At 48.4% G+C, this 22,399-nt stretch overlaps 1 protein-coding gene across 4 annotated transcripts in view; it reads left to right on the top strand.

Moving 5' to 3' along the window:
• Positions 1-21,164, top strand: part of LOC118222812 (phosphofurin acidic cluster sorting protein 1-like) — a 29,507-nt gene extending 8,343 nt beyond the window's left edge. The window contains exons 2-25 of one of the 4 annotated variants that reach the window (XM_035408678.1): positions 6,611-6,698; positions 6,992-7,081; positions 7,312-7,437; positions 8,293-8,437; positions 8,772-8,863; positions 9,041-9,124; positions 9,764-9,823; positions 10,377-10,537; positions 11,273-11,360; positions 11,471-11,551; positions 11,780-11,886; positions 12,464-12,596; positions 14,035-14,139; positions 14,619-14,725; positions 15,371-15,525; positions 15,928-16,038; positions 16,199-16,301; positions 16,927-16,969; positions 17,447-17,489; positions 17,863-18,007; positions 18,252-18,490; positions 19,451-19,516; positions 20,111-20,230; positions 20,907-21,164. In XM_035408678.1, the coding sequence (XP_035264569.1) occupies positions 6,611-6,698; positions 6,992-7,081; positions 7,312-7,437; positions 8,293-8,437; positions 8,772-8,863; positions 9,041-9,124; positions 9,764-9,823; positions 10,377-10,537; positions 11,273-11,360; positions 11,471-11,551; positions 11,780-11,886; positions 12,464-12,596; positions 14,035-14,139; positions 14,619-14,725; positions 15,371-15,525; positions 15,928-16,038; positions 16,199-16,301; positions 16,927-16,969; positions 17,447-17,489; positions 17,863-18,007; positions 18,252-18,490; positions 19,451-19,516; positions 20,111-20,230; positions 20,907-21,025 (2,611 nt within the window). In that variant the 3' untranslated portion in view covers positions 21,026-21,164. Of the gene's footprint in view, positions 1-6,610; positions 6,699-6,991; positions 7,082-7,311; positions 7,438-8,292; positions 8,438-8,771; positions 8,864-9,040; positions 9,125-9,763; positions 9,824-10,376; positions 10,538-11,272; positions 11,361-11,467; positions 11,552-11,779; positions 11,887-12,463; positions 12,597-14,034; positions 14,140-14,618; positions 14,726-15,370; positions 15,526-15,927; positions 16,039-16,198; positions 16,302-16,926; positions 16,970-17,446; positions 17,490-17,862; positions 18,008-18,251; positions 18,491-19,450; positions 19,517-20,110; positions 20,231-20,906 lie in introns of all 4 variants that reach the window. The other 3 variants (XM_035408677.1, XM_035408680.1, XM_035408679.1) reach the window with 3 other exon arrangements.
• The last annotated feature ends 1,235 nt before the right edge of the window (positions 21,165-22,399 follow it).

Here is a 22,399-nt window from a genome sequence, read left to right as displayed (position 1 = left end):
ACAGGCACTTAGCAGACGCTCTTATCCAGCGTATTTACTTTTACATAGTATTTACATTGCATCCATTTACACAGCTGTATATATACTGAAGCAGTGCAGGTTAAGTGCCTTGCTTAAGGCTACAACGGCAGTGTCCAACCCTGGAATCGAACCTGTGACCTTCAGTTAACAAGACCAGTTCCTTACCCATTATACTGCACTGCCATCCCCCCCTACATGCCAGTGAACGTAGCCATTGCTTGTGTCATAGTCTGCCTGCCCGCGGTCATTGTCTTGCAGTTTAGCTTCTGTCACCCTTCTGTAATGAACAGACAGCGTGCTTTTCCTCACTTTCCTCAGGCAGCGTGCGCCTCGCTGCAAGCTCATTAGCGATTTCGCGGCGCCGCGTTCAGCAGCGGCTGCCACAGGCCCCCCCACACCCCGTTATCCGACGAGGAGAGAGAGATGTGCCTTCCCATAAGTGCGCTCATGCCATTACGAGTTTTATAAAAATGCACCCATTAGCCTGTCTAACTCGTGAAACGGTGTTGCGGTGTGTACATAGCGTACGGAGTGATTTTATTACTGCCAGTTGTGACTACCGCCTTCTGTTGTGTTGTCGACGTTTGTGTTTGCTAATTCTTTTAGGATGCGTTTAAGCAGGTCGTGCAGTAAGCGTGAGAGAGACAAGACAGAGAGAGAGGGAGAGGGAGAGAGAGAGGGAGATGGAGAGAGATAAAGATTGAAACAGGTGGGGAGAGTGAGAGAAAAGGAGAGGGAGACAAACAGAATGAGAGATATGGGGAGAGAGAGAGAGAGGGAAAAGTAGAGGGAAGGATGAATGGGTGCCGATACAATGCTATCTGGAAAGATACAGATCTGGAGAAGAGACGGATAAAGAGAGAGGTTGAAGGAGTTGGACAGTGACGCTGAACATTTGTCAGTGCAGCAGTGAGAAATGTAAGTGTGAGAGAGAGACGTCCAATTTTAACGTTAACTGGAAGAGATCAGGGGAAACATGACCGTGTATATGGCTGTGAGCGATGTACTGTATCCAAACTGGCCCAGAGACCGATGAGTTGGCTGCTTCTCTTCAAGCCAAACCAGCGAGATTTCCCCTGTAAAAAAAAAGAACACCAAGCTGTGCTGTCAGAAGCATTCAATGCCACGCTGTTCTTGCGACATTCAATGGCGGCTAAATTACTGGGCCGACGTTGCTGTATCACACCGTGAGAGAATCTCTGTGACAGCAACGGCATGTTCTTTAAAAAAAAAAAAAAAAGTTTTAAAAAGAAACGGGTGAAATGTTCATTTTTGTTTCCATTTTAAGAACTGCGGCCTAGATTTTTCTTCACGGAAAAAGGTAGCCTAACGATTTACCTTTTACATTTAGTGCCAGGGAGTAAAGAGGCTTTACTAACAGGAAGGAGGAAGTACGATCGTGGGGGGGTGGGGGGGGAGTGGCATTATCATATAAAGTGGGTCTGGAGCTTGTGCTGGAGCAGTACGGATGAAGGCCTTTTCCTCGGGGGCCTTAAGCCTGGCGTGTCTGTCCGTCGGTTCAGTCAGCCAATCGCAGCCTCCGGCTTCGCCAGAGCGAAGAAACAAACCGCCTTCCTGGGTGTGTTCTCGCTAAACACAGTGAGCACCATAATTCATTGGACGGCGACACATTTTTTTTTGTTATTTTGGTTCTGTACTCTAGCAGACTTCAAGCAGTCATTGCATGCAAAGGCTATGCGACCAAATATTAAAAATGATTACTTTATTCTACATTATGTTAAGCTGTCCAATAATTTTTTGATGCCCGAAAATGGGGGGGGACCATGTACAAAAGGCGCTGTCATTTCTAAACGGTTCATCCGATATCGATGAAAATACCCTCAAATTAAAGCTGACAGTCCGCACTTCAACCTCATTGTCATTGTATCCTTTCAAACTCAAAGTGCTAGAGTACAGAACCAAAATACCAACAAAAAAAAGTGTCACTGTCCAATGAATTACGGTGCTCGCTGTAAGTGGCAGTGTTACGGAGAACATTTATTTCCTGTCATCGTTGGTGGGAATCCTTCCACGGTGCTGAAATCTAGTGAAAGGCCGCGCTCTCTGAGCTGTTGACGGAGATGATACATTCATCGCGAAAGCGGAATCTTGACGGATTGGCAGCGCTGCGTGGTAATTGGCCGTGTGATCGATGTCCCCCCCGCAATGAACAATGAAGCAGCAGATCAGTCGCAATCGATGACGGGAGCGTTGAAAAGCAGCTTGGACTGCGTCCCGATGCGTGAATGGCATGGCTGATGATTACAATGGCCCGGCTACGTCATTCCTGTTGTCGCGTGAGTGTGTGAGTGTGAGCGTGTGCGCATGTGCATGAGTGCGTAAGTGTGCGCGTGAGCATGATGCGTGTGTGTGCGTGCGTGCCTGCCGGCCTGTCCATTTGTTGCGTGTGTGTAAACACACAAGCCGTTAAGTGAGAGCTGGGAATGACAGGGCAGAGAAATGGAGGCTGACCATTCAAAATGCATTTAGCCCTATGAGTAACACGCCATAACTCTACAGTGTGACAGGATTATGACCGATGAAGTCAGCCGTTCACTGGATGCAGTCTCGTAAAGGGGGGGGGGACGCCTGTGATTTGACCCCCATACCAGCCATCTGGAAAAAGTCTGGCTCATTATTGTCGGTATCGGCAGTTTGATGGGATCTTGGCCCCAGAGTGTCTGGGTACCTCCCTGTCTCGACATGTACGTGTGCGGAATCCTAATCATATCTTCTGCGCCCCCCGCCCCCCCCCTTTCTTCCGGACCCCCTCTGCCGACACCCATCCCTCCTGGCCAGACACCCACGTCGCTCACCTTCTGTCTGTCGCACCTGCCATCGGAAACGTTGCTGATCCCCCCCTGGGTTTCGGGGTTGTGCGTCTCTCCCTCTCTCCGTCTCTCTCTCTCTGTCTGCCTCTCTCTCTCTCTCTCCCCCTCTCTCTCTCAGCTGCCAAAAAAGAGACTGCATCTGTTATAATGCGGCAGCTGAGTACTTTTGGTGGAGACCGGCCAGAGCTCGGCCTCCTGGGAAGGTTTTTTTTTTGGGGGGGGGGGGGCAAACCTTTTAAACCCGCATGGGTCTTACCTCTCTGAATCAATGTCATAATTAAGTAGCGGGATTATTTACAGAGGAGCGAGAGGCCGTTTGGGAGGGACCTCGGTGGACTGAGTAGCCATAACCACTGGACGCTGCTGGCAGGACGGCTTCCCCTCCGTCTGTCTCCCTGTTGCCTTATCCGGGGCCTGAAAGCCTGTTTTTTGCGAGGCAGAGGCAGCGATGGAGGGAATTGCCTTGGCCCCACCCACAAAGGTCAAAGGTCAAAGGTTGAGGGCGGTACCCCTGTTTGCTCACAGGTCTGCGTACGTGATACATTACTGTTAGCCTCTGCTTGCAGGCCTATAGCTCGCCCGTGTCAGATTACCATAGAGGTGTCCCCTCAGCTGGATAGAACTGCTCGTATTCGAGGAGATAATGACTGACAGTAGGAATAACGAATCACAGGAGGGCTAGGGAGCGTTTGAAATTGGTAAATGACCTTTGTGTTCCCTGACAGAGATCATCCTGTGAACTCCATAGCCAGTCGGTGGGCAAGCTAGAAACCCGGTTTTATGTGAGTGTGTTTAGGAGATCAGCAGTGTATCTGAAGCTGGGCTTCGAGGCAAACCACACAAACTAGATTAGAGTGCAATGGATAGGTTGCTTGTGGGTTTGTGGACACACAACTTGAAAGCTTTCACAGAAAATAGATGCTGAGTGGTTTGTTTTATCTTGGAAGTCAGACTCTGCTCTTGGGGTCAGTTCCGCTTTTGCACTTCTGACTGATTTCTCAGCATGATTTATTTTTGAAATCTGACAACGATGCATGCTGCTATGCTGGTTTCAAAGGATTGCGATTATGCAAATCTAACATTAGTAAACACCACAAATATTACAGTCCATTTGTACAGCTGGGTATATTACTGAAGGAGTTCATGTGAAATACTTTGCTCAGGTGTATAATGGTAATGCCCCAGGTAGGAATACAACCTGCAGCCTTTCAGTTACAAGGTCAGTTCCCTAACCAGGTTTTCACATTTCATATTTTTTTAAACAGATTTTTTTTTGGGGGCGGTGGTGTACAGCAGGTGAGGGATGAGGGTGGGTTGGAGAGGTCTGTCTCACAGGAGCTGTAGTCACCCCAAGGGCTGCTGGGATTTCTGCTCTCTAATAGCGCAATGCCTGCAGGCTTAGTCAGAGAGGAGAGCCAGTGCCATGTTTTCACAATTTAAAAAAACGCCACCAGATGCTTTTTTTTTCTTCCCCCCTTTGACAAACTTTCCTGCCTCGAATCACGAGTGTGCGTTTGTGAAAGTGATCTCTAATCTTTGACTCCTGTTGAATGAGTTCCTGGCGGAGCTGTGATTGAATCGAGAGATAAGGAGGGATTTCTTGCCTGAGGAAAAGCTTTGTGGCTGAAACCCATTGTTCAAGCCTGATTCTGAACGGCTGTGTTTCTCTAAGGTTTATTGCATTGGAGCACAATAGTGCTTTTGAACAAAGTCCCCTTTTAGGATTACATTGATTTTCTTTGGAAACTAGGAGGAGACTGTTTCTATTTGTGTGTGTGTGTGTGTGTGTGTGTGTTTGTCTGAGTGTGCATGTGTGCGAATGTTTGTGATTGGTAAGTCATTGCATTTGTCTCCGTCTTGTCGGTGCATGTGCACTTGCCTTGCCTGGGTGTACACGTATGTGTGAAGGTATGTGCCTGAGTGACTGTGCAGCCCAAGTGCCTGCACATCTGTGGGTGTGTCCGAGCGTGTGTATGTGCGTGCGCGCGCATGCGTGTGTGTAATGGTGTTCTGAAGGACAGGGGGCTGTGACGTCACCGTGACATTGATTGATTGGCAGCTCCCCTCCTTGAGATGTCAGGCTGCCCTCTCTGGCTTGACGCACAGTAAAGCCCACCGATCCGTTATCGCTTTCCCGGCAAAATAAACCCCCCCAGTCGCCGCGGAAACCGCGAGGAGCACCGATACCTGACGCGACACGTCAGTGATTTATGACGGGGGACTAATACTCGCGAGCGTTATCTGTGGCCGTGAGTCCGGCCGCACGGCTCTTAACAAATGACTGCGCTCTCTTGTGTCTACAAATCCAAGTGATATACGGACCCTGGCGCACACAGGAAAGGGGAGTGAGAACGTGTTTTACAAGCAGGGTCCCCATTCCCGACAGCCTTGGTCTGTGAGAGCAGTTGCACTGGGAATTTTAAAAATAGAGCCCAATAAACAGTTTACAATTGAGATTCAGTTCAGTTTACGATTCAGTTTTATTGGCCGTTTGCCATTTCTGTGCTTGGAACGGTTTTTTTCCGTGTTCGGAGAAGCGTTTATGTTTTGTTGCTCCGCGTATTATGTCACGTGACCTTGACTATAAATAGGCATTACTTCCTGATTAGTTCGTTGCTATATGTTGAATGCTTTTAGCCGACGGTTAAGTGGCATGTTAAATGATTCTGAAAGGTGGGGTGGTGGCTGTGGTTTGCGATTTAAAAAGCAGGCTGCTGACATCCCCTGTTCGGACGAAAACCGCGTATGTCTACAGTCGCCTCTCCTGATACGACAGTGGGGCTCGCGCGTGAACGTGGCTGCGTTTGCTGCTGGCTGATTGGACATTCCGAATCAGAGTGGGAATTGGGGGTGTTCAGCCCCACGTTGAGCATCAAGGTTCCTGGGGGTGACCTTGAAGCCACTGTAGGGGTCCCTCACCAGTCTTGATATGCAATGACTAAATTTAGATTTGGGAAAATATTTCAAAATATGACACCTTTTTTGAAATGTAACCCCTTTTAACTGATGATGGGGCTCCCCTGGATGCCTTCAAGCCTGGGTGGGGGGGTCATGGGATCAAGAAGAGGTGCAAAATCCCTGATAAATAGCCATTCAATTTGAAGCATTAGGGCATAACTAACCCTCATCTAATCGTCGCCAAGTCCTAACGGTAGATAAATGTAGCCTCATGACTCATAACACATGCAGAATTTAAAACTTAATCTGTCATTTGTCACCATTTACTCAATGAAAAACAGGCAGACATGCCAAAGCCATGCGTGAATAAGAAAGCGCACCCCATCATTCAGTAGCTTGAACCCCCTTTAGCAGCAAAGAACCCTTTTCTGCTCACTGTATGTGTTGTGCACTGACACGGTGACCACAGGGATCAGCCAGTGATCTGTGCCTCTGAGCCTACGGTCGCTTGTCCACGTTCTCCCAAAAACGACAGCGGTCGTTTCACTGATGGGGGACAGGCCTGTGAATCTTAGTGGTCTTGCCCATTGTGGACGAAAGAATCACTGGGGGATAAAAAAAAAGTGGTTAAAAATACAAGGAATTTTCTTCGGAGATGACGTCAGCGGCCTGAAGAATGCTGTGATGTGGTTTATGGAACGGATGGTAGCACGTTTGAAAGTGCTGAAGCTGACTTTCTGTCCTGTATCTCTCCCCCTCCTCTCTTTCTCCCTCTCCCCCTCTCTTGCTCTCTTTCTCCCTCTCCCCCCTCCTCTCTCTCTCTCTCTCCTCTCCTCTCCCCCCCCCCCCCCCATATTCAGGCTCTTTAATCTGACTCTGAAGAAGCTGATAATGTTGAAGGAGTTGGACAGAGACCTGACATCAGTGGTGATTGCTGTGAAGCTCCAGGTGAGTGCCATTCTTGCCTTGCTCCGATTGGCCCGGGTCAGCTGGGCGGAGGGGGGCTTTTTTGATTAGGAGGAGAAGGAGGAGGAGGGTCGGTGTAATGTTCATTTCTGTCTCTCTCACACTCCCTCTTTTTATCTTCTGCTTTTTGTCCTCTGCTTCGTCCTTCAACACCTTGCCATCTGCTCTTTCCCTCTTTCTGTTCTTGTTTTTCCATCTCTCTTTCTCTCTCTGTCCTCCTCTCTCTTACTTTATCTCTCCCCCTCTCTCTCTTTCTTGTACTCTCTGTCTCTCAGGGTTCCAAGCGAATCCTGCGCTCCAATGAGATCTTGCTCTCCTCAGCTGGACTGACGGAGACAGACCTCCAGCTCACCTTCTCCCTGCAGGTGAGCTAACGCTGAGGGGGAGGGGTTATCAATCACACATGGGGAGGAGCTTCCACAAGAAAAGGGGGAGGGGCTATCACCAATATAAGAGTGCTCAATACAGGACAGCTTTAGAGAGTGTTACCACAGGAGTGGGATGGTGTAGTTCATTCAGTTTGAGCCTGCTTTTTTTGGGTGTTGTCCAGTAAGCCCCGCCCCCTTCCCTCTGCTTCCGTCCCCCCCCCCCGCAGTACCCTCACTTCCTGAAGAGAGATGCCAACAGGCTTCAGATTATGCTCCAGCGCAGGAAGAGGTACAAGAACCGCACCATCCTGGGCTACAAGACCTTGGCCCTGGGCCTGATAAACATGGCGGAGGTGAGGCTGATAACGCGCTGTCGCCACGCTGGTTTTCCTATGCGGTCTGTACCGTCTAAGACCAGCTTTGGCTGCATAGCCGCTTTCTATGGTATTTGGCCGCTTGTGTAATTGTGTAGCTGGGTTATTTACTCAAACGGAGGTTGGGTCCATGGGAACAGGTATTCCCCCCCCCCCCCCTGCCTGGGATTCAAAGTTCAGGAGGGGTTACTTTGTTGTGTTGGCATCAAAAAGGCCGAGGCCTTTGCTTGTAAACACGCAGGAGTAGTGCACTCTGGGAACTTTGGCGCTCGACTTGCTTTTTGCGGGGGAAGTTGACTGATGTCAGTGTCTGGGGGGGAAGTGCTTTTAACAGTCATTGATTTGCTTTGAAGCCAAAGCGTTCAGATGAGATATTAATGCAGATCAATGACCCATGAAAACCACACTCCAGGGCACCAAGAGAACTGCCTATGCCGCTCCAGAAAGGGTGGTTTGACCCTCAGAGCCAGCAGTCCCATAATGCATTGCTCCACTGTGTTTATTAACATGGGCCCCACCACCTTTTATAAAGGTAACAGCAAAGAAGGTGAGCATTTTTTTTAAAACAGGAACCCAGTGGAAGATAGACTTAATGTTCCTTTTGCTGCAGTTCCAGCTCATGGTTTTTCTCCCTTTGATGGAGGTTCCCTTTAAAGATGAGTTTTATACCCGTGTAACTTAGGTGATGTAGTAGGGTTTAGTGCCCTTGTGTCTCCTCCGGTGATGCCGTAGAATTTAGTGTCCTTGTGGCCCCTCAGATGATGTAGCAGAGTTTAAAGCCCTTGTGGCCCCTCAGATGATGTAGCAGAGTTTAAAGCCCTTGTGGCCCCTCAGGTGATGCAGCATCCCAGCGAGGGGGCCCAGGTGCTGGGGCTCCACAGCCAGGTGAAGGACGCCTCTGTCCCGGTGGCCGAGGTCCGCGTGTACTCCCTGTCCAGCCAGCCTATCGACCACGAGGGACCCAAGGCCAAGATGTCCGGTGAGCGGGAGCGAGGGGGGTGCCCCAAACAGTGGCGTGTCTCTGTAGTGGCAAGGCTTAGCTTCGACACGAGCCGCTTAGACAAAGACAACTTTTCTCATCTTCTCTCTATCTCCCTCTCCCTCTCCCTTTCCCACTCCCTCTCTGTTTCCCTTTCTCTCTTGCTCTCCTTTCTTTCTTTCTCTCTTTCCCTCTTTCTCTCTCTCCCCCTCTCCCTTTCCATTCCCCTTTCACGCTGCCTCTCTGTATTTCTCTGTCTTTCTCTCTCCCTCTCCCTCTCCCTCTCCCTCTCCCTCTCCCTTTCCCTCTCCCTCTCTATCCTTGTCTCATGCAGATCGCTCTCCGGACATTGATAACTACTCTGAAGAGGAGGAGGAGAGTTACTCTTCGGAGCAAGAGGGCAGCGATGACCCCGCCCACAGCCAGGTGAGGAACCTGAGGGACCAATGGGGGAGGGGCGGGCGTGGTTAAGCAGAAAGGTGGGGACAGGGGAGGGAAAAGTAGAGCAGTGAAAGAAGAGAACGTGTGACTACAGGGTTGCTTTGGGGGCAGTGTTTGCTAAGTGGGCAGGCAGACTCACCGTATCTGCCTCTCTCTCTGCAGTACCTGTTTGATGAAGATGATGAAGTGAGGAAGAAGAAACCGCGACGCAAACTGCCCTCAAACGCAGCCAACACCCGAGTGAACGTGAGCCACTCTTTACTCTCTACTGTCCCTTTTTCTCTCCTTTTTCAGCACGTTTTCTTTCTGATTTTTTAAAAATCCCTCCTTTCTCCTCTGTAGTGTTATCCCTTCATTTTCTTCCTTCTTGCCTGGTCAGTGCTTTCATTTCAGAAACCCGCTGGAGCGCGTTTCAGACATACAGTACTGTGAGACATACGCACACATGGACGCACACACACACACACACACACGCACACATGGACGCACGCACACACACACACACACACACACACAAAGCATGCTCAAAAATGATGTGCACATACACCCATGCAAACACGGACAGTGTGGTGTCCACAAGCAGCGACCGTGCGTTTGCACTGGACTTAGTGCTGTCTGCTGCTGAGGTGTATTACAGGTTGACATAAGAGCAGATAGAGGCATTGTACAGAAGCGTTATTGGTGACAATGTAAGGATGTCAACATGGGATTGAATCCTGATGCTTCACTGTTATAAACTCAGTCCCCTTGACCACCACTTGAAAACTACCATCTGTAGTTTGTGTGTGTTTTGTCTATCTGTCTGTCTGTGTAAACATTTGGATGTTCCTGAATTCTGACCTACCTGACCTGAGCTAACTGCCTCATCTCTCCTTTCTTATCCAGCAACCCAACATCAAGCAGAAATTTGTGGCTTTGCTGAAGAGGTTCAAGGTTTCTGATGAGGTCAGTCGTTCTTTCCGGAACCTTCTCTTCTCCATTCTTTTCCTTCTGTTGTTTACCTGCACTCTCCTTCGTCTGGTCGGTTGGTGTGTGTGTGTATGTGCGTGTGCGTGCGTGCGTGTGGTATATGCTGATTTATGTGTTAAAGTGTGTGCGTTGATATTGGTGTCCTGTGTGTATTGAGCTGTGTGTGGGCCCATATCGTTGACTGTGTGTGTGGGCTGCTCCCGGGTATCCATTTACATGTTAATGGGTTTGTTGATGCACATATAGATGCGTGTGTCAGTGATCTCTGATTTATATGTGCATAAACATGCGTGTCAGTGATCTGTGATTTGTATGTAAGTGTACACGCGTGTGATCTGTATGTACATGTACACGCATGTCAGTGATCTGTGATTTGTATGTACGTGTACGCGCGTGTGATCTGTATGTACATGTACACGCGTGTCTGTGATCTGAGATTTGTATGTACGTGTACGTGCGTGTGATTTGTATGTACGTGTACGCGCGTGTGATTTTTATGTGCATGTTCACGGGTGTCTGTCTGCTCCAGGTGGGTTTCGGCCTGGAGCACGTGTCACGGGAGCAGATCCAGGAAGTGGAGGAGGACCTGGACGACCTGTACGACAGCCTGGAGCTCTACAACCCCAGCGACAGCGGCCCAGAGATGGACGAGACGGACAGCATCCTCAGCACCCCCAAACCCACACTCAGGTACATTCACGTAGACCAAGACTGCATCCTCAGCACCCCCATACCCACACTCAGGTACATTCACATAGACCAAGACTGCATCCTCAGCAGCCCCATACCCACACTCAGGTACATTCACATAGACCAAGACTGCATCCTCAGCACCCCCAAACCCAAACTCAGGTACACTCACATAGACCAAGATTGTGGTTTATACACTCCCTTACCACAGCTATAAGGTATACAGAAGCATCAAGTCCAAAACTGGTATATACACTCCCCTTCAGCCACTACAAGGTATACAGAAACACCAAATCTCTGCCATAAAGGACAAAGGAAGATGAAATGAGGGAAAGGTTGTGTTGTGCGCCATCTGCTGGAGACATGGGAAAAGTATTGACTGGATTTAGCGGTTTAGATTTTGATTTCTTTCTCTGTGTAACATCCCCACGCTCCCATTCACCCCTCTTTTTTGCTTTAATGTGTTAATCTGGGGGAAAATGGCCTCTCGGAAGAATCAGGTTATGTGATCTGTGATTGGATGCAGATGTCAAACTCATCGCTGTCACATGGCACAGGCTTAGCCTGAATTAAAAGGGAAAAATGTTAATTTGATTCATGTTTGTGCGTGCATGTGCGCGTGTGTGTGCGCGTGTGCACGTGCGCGCGTGTGCACGTGCGTGCGTGTGTGTGCGTGTCTGCGTGTGTGTGCGTGCGTGCGTGCGTGCGTGCGTGTGTGTGTGTGTGTCTCTCCAGGCCTTTCTTTGAGGGCATGTCCCAGTCCAGCTCCCAGACTGAGTTCGGAAGCCTGAACAGCAAAGGCAGCCGAGACCCTTTCAGCCCTGTGAGTTTTACAGAAGAGGGGGCGGGGGGGGGGGGGAGTGAATAAGAGCTGTTCTACCTGCGGAACAGCTGATGCGTTACAGTGACTGTGATCCCCTCTTCATCCAGCAGGGGGAGCAGCCTCCCTCAGAAAGAATGAAGCACTCTCGCAGTCGCAACCTGGACGACGCTCTGTCTGAGACTGACACACTGGTAAGATGCACACTGACAACCTGAGACTGAGACAAACTGACACCCAAGGTTGTCATGACACTGATAAGACTCACCTAAACCAAGTTGCAGTTCCCCAGTTTTCATTATCAGAGCTCATTTATCTGGGGCCAGATGCAAGACTAAGACACTACTCATACTCTTTCCTCCTCTCCCTCCCTCTTTCCCTCTCTTCTCTCTCTCTGTCTACCTCCCCCTCTCTCCCTCTAGGATGAGCAGGATTTTTTGGGGGAGGCGGGACCCTGCGTCACTGTGTCTGTCCCAGAGAAACTCCGCACCCCCCTCAAGGCTGAGAGCCAGAGCCTGTCCTCCCCCAGGTGAGCCTTACTGCACACACGCACGCACACATATATACACACACACACACACACATACATACATTCATGCTTGTTTGTTTGTAATTGTCTGTGTGTATTTGTGTGTGTGTGTAATTGTCTGTAGCTTGTTTCTGTGTCATTTGTGTGTAATTGTGTGTAATTGTCTGTAGCATGTTTGTGTGTATTTGTGTGTAATTGTGTGTATTTGTGTGTAATTGTCTGTAGCATGTTTGTGTGTATTTGTGTAATTGTGCATATTTGTGTGTAATTGTGTATATTTGTGTGTAATTGCGTGTAATTGTGTGTAATTGTGTGTATTTGTGTGTAATTGTGTGTAATTGCGTGTAATTGTGCGTATTTTTGTGTAATTGTGTGTAATTGTGTGTAATTGTGTGTAATTGCGTGTAATTGTGTGTAATTGTGTGTATTTGTGTGTAATTGTGTGTAATTGCGTGTAATTGTGTGTAATTGTGTGTATTTGTGTGTAATTGTGTGTATTTGTGTGTAATTGTGTGTATTTGTGTGTAATTGTGTGTAATTGTGTGTAATTGCGTGTAACTGTGCGTTTGTGGGGCAGGATGGACGGGGGCCAGACCGCGCGGCAGAAGCGCAACGCGCCGCTGAAGGAGCGGCAGCTATCCAAGCCGCTGAGCGAGAGGGCCAACAGCTCCGACGGCGAGAGGTCCCCCGAGCTCGGCCACTCCACTTCGGTACGGCCCTGAACACGACCGTTACCCTGAACACGACCGTTATGCTGAACACGACCACATTACCCTGAACACGACCGCGTTACCCTGAACACGACCGTTATGCTGAACATGACTGCGTTACACTGAACACGACCACATTACCCTGAACACGACCGCGCTACGCTGAACACGACCGTTACCCTGAACACGACCGCGCTACGCTGAACACGACCGTTATGCTGAACACGACCGCGTTACCCTGAACACGACCACGTTACCCTGAACACGACCGCGCTACGCTGAACACGACCGTTATGCTGAACATGACTGCGTTACACTGAACACGACCACGCTACCCTGAACACGACCGCATTACCCTGAACACGACCACGTTACCCTGAACACGACCGCGCTACGCTGAACACGACCGTTACCCTGAACACAACCACGTTACACTGAACACGACCGCGCTACGCTGAACACGACCGTTACCCTGAACACGACCACGTTACCCTAAACCCAGCCGTTATGCTGAACACTGACTGCATTACCCTGAACACGACCACTTACGTACTGATACCAGTCCCACAACTACTCCCTATACATCACTGCTTTCATACTGATACCAGACAGAAAAATACATTCTAACTTCCTGGAACATGACCACTTTTAATCTCTAAAATAATGACTGTATTTATACAGCACTTTCTGTACAGCGCACGCAACAGCGTTTTCCAATTAAAGGACACAGCAGCAGACTTCATTAAAAGGCACTCGGGTGTGCAAATAATGAATCAAAGGATATAAAGGAAAAAACATCTGTTAAAGTACGGTGAACTATACAGTGATAAAAACAGACTGGATAAAGGAATTAAGATAAAGTAAAACAAAAAAAAAAATTACAAAAAAGTGAAGGGTTCCTTGAGCAGGAACACTTTCCATTTATCTTGGAACCGAGGCTATAGAAAGATTCATTCTGATTCGTTTGAAGCCTTGGGATGTTGAGGCCCCTGTCTTAAATTAAAGTCCGGTGAGGGTTTACAGGTAATCTGTTACTCTGGTACAGGGAGGAAAAAAGGTGTTGATGAAGGATGACCTGGAGGGTCCCCGTGGTGAACGGTATTAATCAGTGCTGTGGTCCTTGAACCGCTCGGTGCAGGCTGATCGGTCACAGAACAGCAGCCAATCAGAGCGGTTCTCCGTGACTCAGACCAGGGACGTGAGGAGGACTAATAGGATCAGACAGCTGTTGCTATAGGAACAGGTTAGGGCCAATGCAACGCATAGCCTTGGCCCCATTGGAACGGGCAGACTGATTGGACGGCGCACTCTGGAGGAGGGCGCTAGCAATCAGAGATTGGTACGGAGGGAGAGTTTGCGGAATTGGAATATTTTAACTGCGGGTTCTTTAGGTGCCTCTCAAAACACGCGTAATGAATATGTGTTTCCGTGGTTACAGGTCCTGCGGAAGGCCGTGTATGACCAGCTGAACCAGGTCCTCCTGGCCGACTCCGCCCTCCCAGAGTGCCTCATCCTGGTCAACGGCACGGACTGGCAGGGCCAGGTACGCCCCCCCCCCCACCCCCACCCCCAATCCCACCGTGTTGTTGGCTCCAATCATGGGATTCGTCCAATGAAATCAGAGCTCACGCAGTTTGAATTTTCTGTGAATAAAACCTTACAGAACAGCTACAGGAGCTCTTCTAACCATTACGTAATACATGCTTAAACATTATCAGGATATTCTGCTTTGATACGTTGTGGTCTTGTAATTCGGCTCATAACCTGTGGTGTAAGTGGTAAAAAATTTTTTTGAGTGTGCCTGTGTGTTAGTACCTTACAGTGGATGTGAGTGTGTCTGGTCAGAACAGTACACAGTTTGTTGGTGCATGTGTTGTGTGTCTGTGCAGCAGAGTGTATGAATGTGCCTGTGATGTTAATTTTTTTATATATAAAAGGTTCATAAGAGGTTTATAACACCTTAATAAGCACTACATAGCGCCTTATGTGTGTGTGTGTGTGTGCGTTTCTGGGCCCCTGCAGTACGTGACGGAGCTGCTGCAGGCCCAGAAGCAGCCGGTCGTCTGCACCTGCTCGGGGGCAGAGATCCAGACCGTGCTCTCCGCAATCCTCACCCGCATACAGAAGTTGTGAGTGACCCCCCCCCCCCCCCACACCCCGACCCCCGCAGTCTGAGCAGATCTCAGAGTGATGTCACACAGACCTGCTCTCTCTCCCATTCCTCTGTCTCATCGCCCTTTTTTCACCCTCATCCCCTCATACATGTTTCTCTCCATTCCCTCTACTCCTTTTCAATGTACCCCCCATCCTCTGTTTTCTTTTCCCACTTTGTACCCTTTCCTTCTCCAGAACCACTCCTCCCCTCGCCTTCCCTCCATCCCCCTGTCAGTTCACCCACGTTCACATGAACATTCACTAACATGACAGTAATGCTGTTTGTGCTGTTTGAAGGGGACCGGGTATTCTGGCAGGGTATTTCTGAAGCCTGACAGCATCTGGTTTTGTTGTGTGTTTTAGTGATTATGTCCCACTGGTGCAGACGTGAGTGTTTGATCATTTCTTTGCTCTATTTTGAAGTGTACTTGCAGTGCTGTCCTGAAGCTGACCCCTCTGTCTCTCTCTCTCTCTCTCTCTCTCTCTCTCCCTCCATCCCTCTCTCTATCTCCCTCTCTCTCTCTTTCTTTCTCCCTCCATCCCTCCCTCTATTCCCCTCTCTCTCTCTTTCTCTCTCTCTCCCTCAATCCCTCCCTCTCTCTCTCTCTCTCTCCCTGTAGTTGTAACTGCAACTCGTCCATGCCCAGGCCGGTGAAAGTAGCAGCGGTGGGGGGGCAGAGCTACCTGGGGGCCATTCTGCAGTTCTTTGTCACCCAGCTGGCGAACAAGACGTCCGATTGGCTCGGTCACATGAGGTTCCTGGTGGTGCCTTTGGGTAAGGAGGATTACGTAGCTGTCAAGTCATTTTGATACGTCAACAAGTGCTGATGAACAAACTTCCGTTCCAACAGAAGAACATTCCGGAAAGTTTGTCATTTTAAAGTAATGGAGGTCGAATGTCTGTCCATTACAGGGAAGAATAAGAACATTGTCTATTTCAGGCTCACGAGCAAATGCTAGGCCACTGAGACACAGTCGGTATAGCGATATTTTGATGAGAATTCTGGACCGAACGCATAGCTGTTTTTGTCTAAAGAAGCAAAGCAACGCTGTTTGTGTGCCCCTCAAACCTCTTCCTGCATTAATCAAAGAGGGTTGACTTTATTTAAAATTTTTCTCATTTTGAGAAAATTTTTTAAATGAAAACCACACCTTCTCACTGCTCGGTCCTACACAGGTTCACACCTGGTCGCCAAGCACCTGGGCACTCTGGACAACCGTTACAGTGCGGCCTTCCTGGACAGCTCCTGGAGGGACCTTTTCAGCCGGACGGAACCCCCCCAGACAGGTGACCTCCGACCCCTCCCCTCTCTCAACCACACCTGGTGGAGGAAGCTGACCAGTCCAAACGAGCCAAATCCACTTTTTGTGTGTGACGCATTTGACTCCCCCACGCAGCCCCGATGGCTAACCCCTTCCCTGCCCTCCCCCTCCCCCCCCCCCCCCAGACGTCCTGGACGTGGCGGGCCGGATCTCTCAGTACATCAGCGGGGCCACCATCACCCACCAGGTGCCCATCGCTGAGGCCATGCTGACCTGCAAGCACCGCACGTGAGTCACAGCGGGATTCGGCCGCGCGGACATTTAAAGGCCCGGAGGAGCCAATCATGTGCTGCCGGCCAAATCTACTGTCTTTTTGCAAAAGTCGGGGAGAAAAAAAAAGTTGTTTTTTGAATCTGTTTTTGATGGTTTAACATTGTTCGATGCACTTATCTGGATGCCTGTGTAGTGGAGTTTAGCGAGTTAGCTGGTGAATGTGGAGTTCAGAGAGTTAAAATGGCAAGTAAATACGACAAGTGAGTGACAAGTTCATTTCCATGGTGATGAGCTGTGCAAGGACTACAAAAACGCTCAGATTTTAGGACCAAAGAAGAAGAATGAAATGCAGAAGATATACAAGGATCAAGTGTTGGCCCGACAACACTTGCTTTAAATACTTTTTTATTTTCTGTTTTAAGTGCTTGCCATGAGGGTCTTTGTTATTGTTATTAGGGGAATAATTCTATACGACGGAACCATGTCTTTTTGCTTGTTTTCAGCTATTAGCATTTTATTAGCAACCCAATTTACTGAGTGGGCCTTTAAAGGAAAATATATTGACTGTCGCCCTGAGATGACAGTGCACTTCCCTCAAATGATGTCTCTGCTCCTCCTCCTCCTCCTCTGTCTGCTGCAGGCATGATGAAGACTCCTACCAGAAGTTCATTCCTTTTGTTGGGGTAAGCTCCTTGCGCCACAGGGTCTCTTCGGGACAACAGCAGGGGCGCCGTGTAATGTGATGTGAATGTCAGCAGTCGTCTGAATCTGGGTCAGTTAGAGGGCAAATGTACCTGTGCCGTCTACCTCACAGGGACGCACCGAATGTGCCGTCTACCTTGACCACCTCTGAAGCACTGTGTGGGTTTACCCCTCGCGGTTAAAATTCCACACCTGCATTATATATTTCCATTGAAAATGCGCTGGCCAAAAACAAATGCATTGAGAAACCAAACACTTGTATAAAATGCTACGTGTAGTAGCAAAATATCTTTCAAATGCTGTTTGAGTTGCTTTGATGAAATGCATTTCTACATTGCATTTCTGGTAGCCCAGGACCCCTGCCCTTGACGCCATTTTGCTACTTTTGGGGAGATTTGGGCCAGAATGTGGACGGCAGTGATGTTTACGCTGGTCTGACGTGTCTCTGTGTCACACAGATGGTGAAGGTGGGATTTATCGAACCCGGGCCTTCGTCTGCAGGTGGGTGAGCCTAACATGAGTACCTGGCAGTGCCAGAGTTTAAAGAGTTTAAAGAATTTCACGTGTACTCTGGACTGTACCCACATATATCTCTACGTATATCTACATGTATATCTACACACGTCTGTTAGGAGACCAAGGGTTGCCAGTTCCTTAGTAAAAATAATCATTTTTGACTAAGAAGGTACACAATATGTTGTTCACAAGGCCTTTCGGCTGCCAAACTCTTAACATGCAGGCCGTTTAATACACAATTGACCTTTTCCTGCAGGTGTATTTTGGCTTGGAATTGTAGTTTTCAGTGCTGTTACTGCTGTATCAAACTGTCACAGCTGCTATGGCAACCATTGTCTCACTCTCCCCTTCCCTATAGGTGGGGACCAGGAAGAGGGCGCGGCCGTCAACTTGGCCGTCCCCTCCACATCCCCGCCCACTCACGGATCTCCATTGGGGCTTGTGAAAGAAGTGGCCACCCCGCCTTCCTCGCCCTCCATGAGCTCCGTATTGGCTGGACAGGGGTAGGCAAAGCTGTCAATCATTTTCAAGCTACTTGTCAATTGGTCGGTTTTTTTTTTTTTTTTTTTTTTTTTTGAAAATTGCTATTGAAAAATGGAGACATAAAAATAAAAACAGATATAAAATATAAAAACTGAGGTGAGTGGGCGGGAATGAGGATGGAGAAGGAGGCTTCTTTGATTGTAAATACAGAACCATGACCAGTCTAAAAGTCTTTCTTATACTTTCCATCTTGCTTCCCGCCAGGAGTCCCAGCATGTCCCAGGGGGTGGACGCTATCGGGCTGCAGGTGGACTACTGGCTGGCCTCGCTGGCGGACAAGAAGCGGGAGGGCGAACGCCGTGACACCGGCTGCAAGAACACGCTGAAGAGCGCCTTCCGATCGCTGCAGGTCACCCGGCTGCCAGGAGGGGGCGCCAGCGACCTGCAGACGCAGGTCAACACGATGGCCATGACCGTGGTCACGAAGGAGAAGAACAAGAAGGGTGAGTTCATGCGGCGGACGACGGTCGCCTGGCCGACGGCGTGCGACCACTTTTCAGAGAGCAGACCAGAGAAAACTAAGATGATCACCTTATAATTTATAAAACATTATATTTTTATCACAGACTGAACATATTGCCATCCCCCTATTAACTATAAAGTAAAGAAGTAAAGGCGACTGTAATTTTCTTCACTTTTAGATCGCATTGGTACCATCAACAGTACCACCTTGCCACACAGAATTTGATTAGAATTTTAAGTAGCTTACTTTATCTTTCATTTCTTGTTGTTTGACTGCTGTGATCTATCACCGTGATCTGTTAGCTTGTTATCTGTCTATGCAGGGGAGGCCAAATACAAATATTCAAGGATTTGTAACTGCTGATTCAGCCCCACTGCTCTGAGCTGTCAGATCTCTTACCATCTCTGCAGTTTTTCTGCACCAACTTTTCACTGCAGTGTCCTCTTGCTGCTTGGGAGAATGCAGCCAGTAATCTGCTTTCTTTAAAAGCAGGGGTTTTCAACCTCTCCTTATACAGGGATCTGCAACCAGGCATCCATATTTAGAAATATTTTCCCAAGTCCATATAAAGTCATTGCATATCAAGTCTGGCCAGGGACCCCCCTTACTGTACCGCCAAAGACCCCCAGGGGTCCACAAACCCCCTGTTTAAAACCCAGGGTTTAGAGCACAGACGTCCACCTGCTGTATCTATCCATTCTGCAGTCTACCAGCTGATTGCGTCCAGTCATTGTGTCCACAGTCATTGCGTCAGCAGTCATTGTGTCCACAGTCATTGCATCCACAGTCATTGTGTCAGCAGTCATTGTGTCAGCAGTCATTGTGTCAGCAGTCATTGTGTCCACAGTCATTGTATCCACAGTCATTGTGTCAACAGTCATTGCATCCACAGTCATTGTGTCAACAGTCTTTGCCTCACTGGAGAACTTTTCATACACAGCTGGCAGAAGCATGCTGGAGGTGGCCAGTCTACTAGAGATTCTACCAGAAAAGTCGCTCTTGCACAGTGAGATTGAGATCAGACACTTTAAATCTGGGTGAAAGTAATCCCGTGACTTAAACAGTCCTCTGGGTGAACGTCCTCTTGGTGATTTAAACAGTCCTCTTGGTGAAAGTCAAATGGGTGATTTAAACAATCCTCTGGGTGAAAATAATCCGGTGATTTAAACCGTCCTCTGGGTGAAAATAATCCGGTGATTTAAACAGTCCTCTGGGTGAAAATAATCCGGTGATTTAAACAGTCCTCTGGGTGAAAATAATCCGGTGATTTAAACGGTCCTCTGGGTGAAAATAATCCGGTGATTTAAACAGTCCTCTGGGTGAATTAACCGGACCTCTGGGTGAAAGTCATCTGGGTGACTTAAAGCTATATTTCTTTTTGGTGTAACATAATACAAGTCGTTTTGTGGAGCTTACCACATTGTATTTGAGTAGCATGACTGCTCGCAACATCAGATGTCCCATTGATCGTTAATGGCAGCACCCTGGGTGAAAGTCATCCGGATGACTTAAAGGGATATTTCACTGAGTGAAACCAATGGGAGTTGTGTGTGTGTGTGCGCCCATTTGACCTTGTGTGTGTGTGTCTGTGCGTCTGCAGTGCCCACCATATTCCTGGGGAAGAAGCCGAAGGAGAAGGATGTGGATTCCAAGAGCCAGGTCATCGAGGGAATCAGCAGACTCATCTGCTCCGCAAAGCAACAACAGACCATCCTGAAGGGTGAGAGAGGGAGAGGGAGGGAGAGAGAGAAGGAGGGAGGAGGGGGGGGGGGGGGGGGGGGGGAGAGCCTGTGAGAGAGAGCAGAGAGGGAAATGGAGGAAGAGAGACAGAGAAAGGGAAGGGGGGGGTGAAAAAGATGGAGAGGGCGTAACATGAATTATCAAACGCCTCTCAACTCATTGTCTGGGCATGTAACTTTACATACTAAATGTATGCAAAGTTATACTCATTGGGACAATAATCACTAAGGCACACAAAATGGATGCTATCAGGCCTTAAAAATACCCTGGCAGAATAATTGAAGGCACAAGGATTGTTGGACCTGGTGTACAGTCAATAGCACTTCATAGTTGCAGTGAGATTTCTTGACGTGAAAGGAACGTATTGCTCTTTCAGTTGACTTCAAGGCCCTAAATGTTACGGTTGAATAGCACTGGCGTGGGGGGGTAGCCCTGTTTTTTAATAAAGGCAAATGCGGCGGGAGGTGACGTGGACACACCCAGACAGAAACTAACCAGGGAGAAAAAGCTCTGTGTGTTATGAGAGGGTAGAATCAACGAAGGTGAGGAGTTTCCTGGTCTTTGCTTTAACCCTCTGTCTTTGCTCTCTCTCTCTCTCTATCGCTCCCTCTCTATCTCTCTCTTTCTTCCTCTCTCACTCACTCACCCTCTCACAGTTTCCATAGATGGCGTGGACTGGAACGATGTCAAATTTTTCCAGCTGGCTGCCCAGTGGCCAACGCACGTCAAGTACTTCCCAGTGGGACTGTTTGGCTACAGTAAACCACCCTCTTAGGACCCGCCCCCACAGGCTTCACCTCTGCCCACCCATTGCACACAGCCCTTGTCTATCAGAGCTCTGTGGTATCCCTGCTAACCAATCAGAACAGAACTGACCAAGGGAGGCAGGCCTCTCATACATGTTTTTTTTTAAACATTTTTTTGTTTCTTTCATTGACTTTTATTCATTTTTATGCTTGTTTGGCAGTTTTATTTGTATGTTTGTGACCCAGCGTGCGTGTGTGTGCAAGTGTGGATGGGATTTACAGCACAAAATAAGTAAAGTGATGCCGTTCACTGGCTTAAACAGCAGAGGACACGCATTTGGATTTGAGTTAATCTTTAATTTCTTATTGTTTGATTACCGTCATCTATCACAGCGCTGTAAACTAATGTCCAGTTGCTCTGCAAGAATCGCTTAATCCCGGATGAGAAAGAAGACCAAAAATGTAATCGTTCAAGAGAAAAATTTTGATCAAAGGTTTTGTCAAAGTCATTTTTAAATGCAAGCGATCAACACCTCATGGAGGAGGGCAGGAAAGGATTGAAATCTATAAAAATGAGGTGGGGTCAGTTGCATAGTTTCCCTCTTGAATATCTGGTACAGCTAAAGGAATATAGGCTATGACGGATAACATTTCTTTCACTTGTGATCTCAGTGTTAGGGGGTTCTGTGTGGTTACTTAATTCCTTGCTCTCCGAGGCCGACTCGGCCTTGATTGAATATCTTGTATACATTGATACACATGTATGCAATAACAGCATATTTGGAAACGTCACCGTAGGACTTTATAGGAAATTATATTTCAGCCCCTATTGTTGTATGTAGATTCAAGCAAAAACAGCACTGGGACTCTAGTGTCAGCGTAATGGCCATTTGCTAGTGGGCAGAAATCCGAGTTGCTGCTTTTTTTGTTTTGGTTTTTTTTGGAGGTTCAGTTTTAGTGTCCAACTTCTTTGTTGGAGATCTTTCATTGTGTCTATTGCAAAGAAGGTATTCTGTGTGTGTGTGTGTGTGCGCGCGCGCGCGTGTGTGTGTGTGCGCGCGCGTGTGTGTGCATGTTGGGGATGAGGAGGGAACAAGCAGGGGTGTGTTGGGTCAAGATAGGCCACGGGTGCATTTTGGGGCAGTACGTTCTTGTCCATTGTTTCTTCTATGCACTCAGCTATGCCTCAGAGGTCAGTGTTTCTTCCAAAGCACAAAGTTGCCCGCCACCTTCAGTGCAGTAGGTGACGGACAGCACAGCAGGCTCTCAGATGATGTGTAACGTTTTGTTCAGTGTGTCCCGTGAGCGTCACAATGACGGTTTTGTTACCAGCGACTGATGTCTTCATGTTCTGTCTTGTTGGTGCTGGAGCACAGCAAAAAAAAAAAAAAATCTATGTCCGG

This window comes from Anguilla anguilla, chromosome 3 (assembly GCF_013347855.1).
Source record: "Anguilla anguilla isolate fAngAng1 chromosome 3, fAngAng1.pri, whole genome shotgun sequence".
Lineage (NCBI taxonomy): Eukaryota > Metazoa > Chordata > Actinopteri > Anguilliformes > Anguillidae > Anguilla > Anguilla anguilla.
This window is presented reverse-complemented; position numbering and strand designations above follow the sequence as displayed.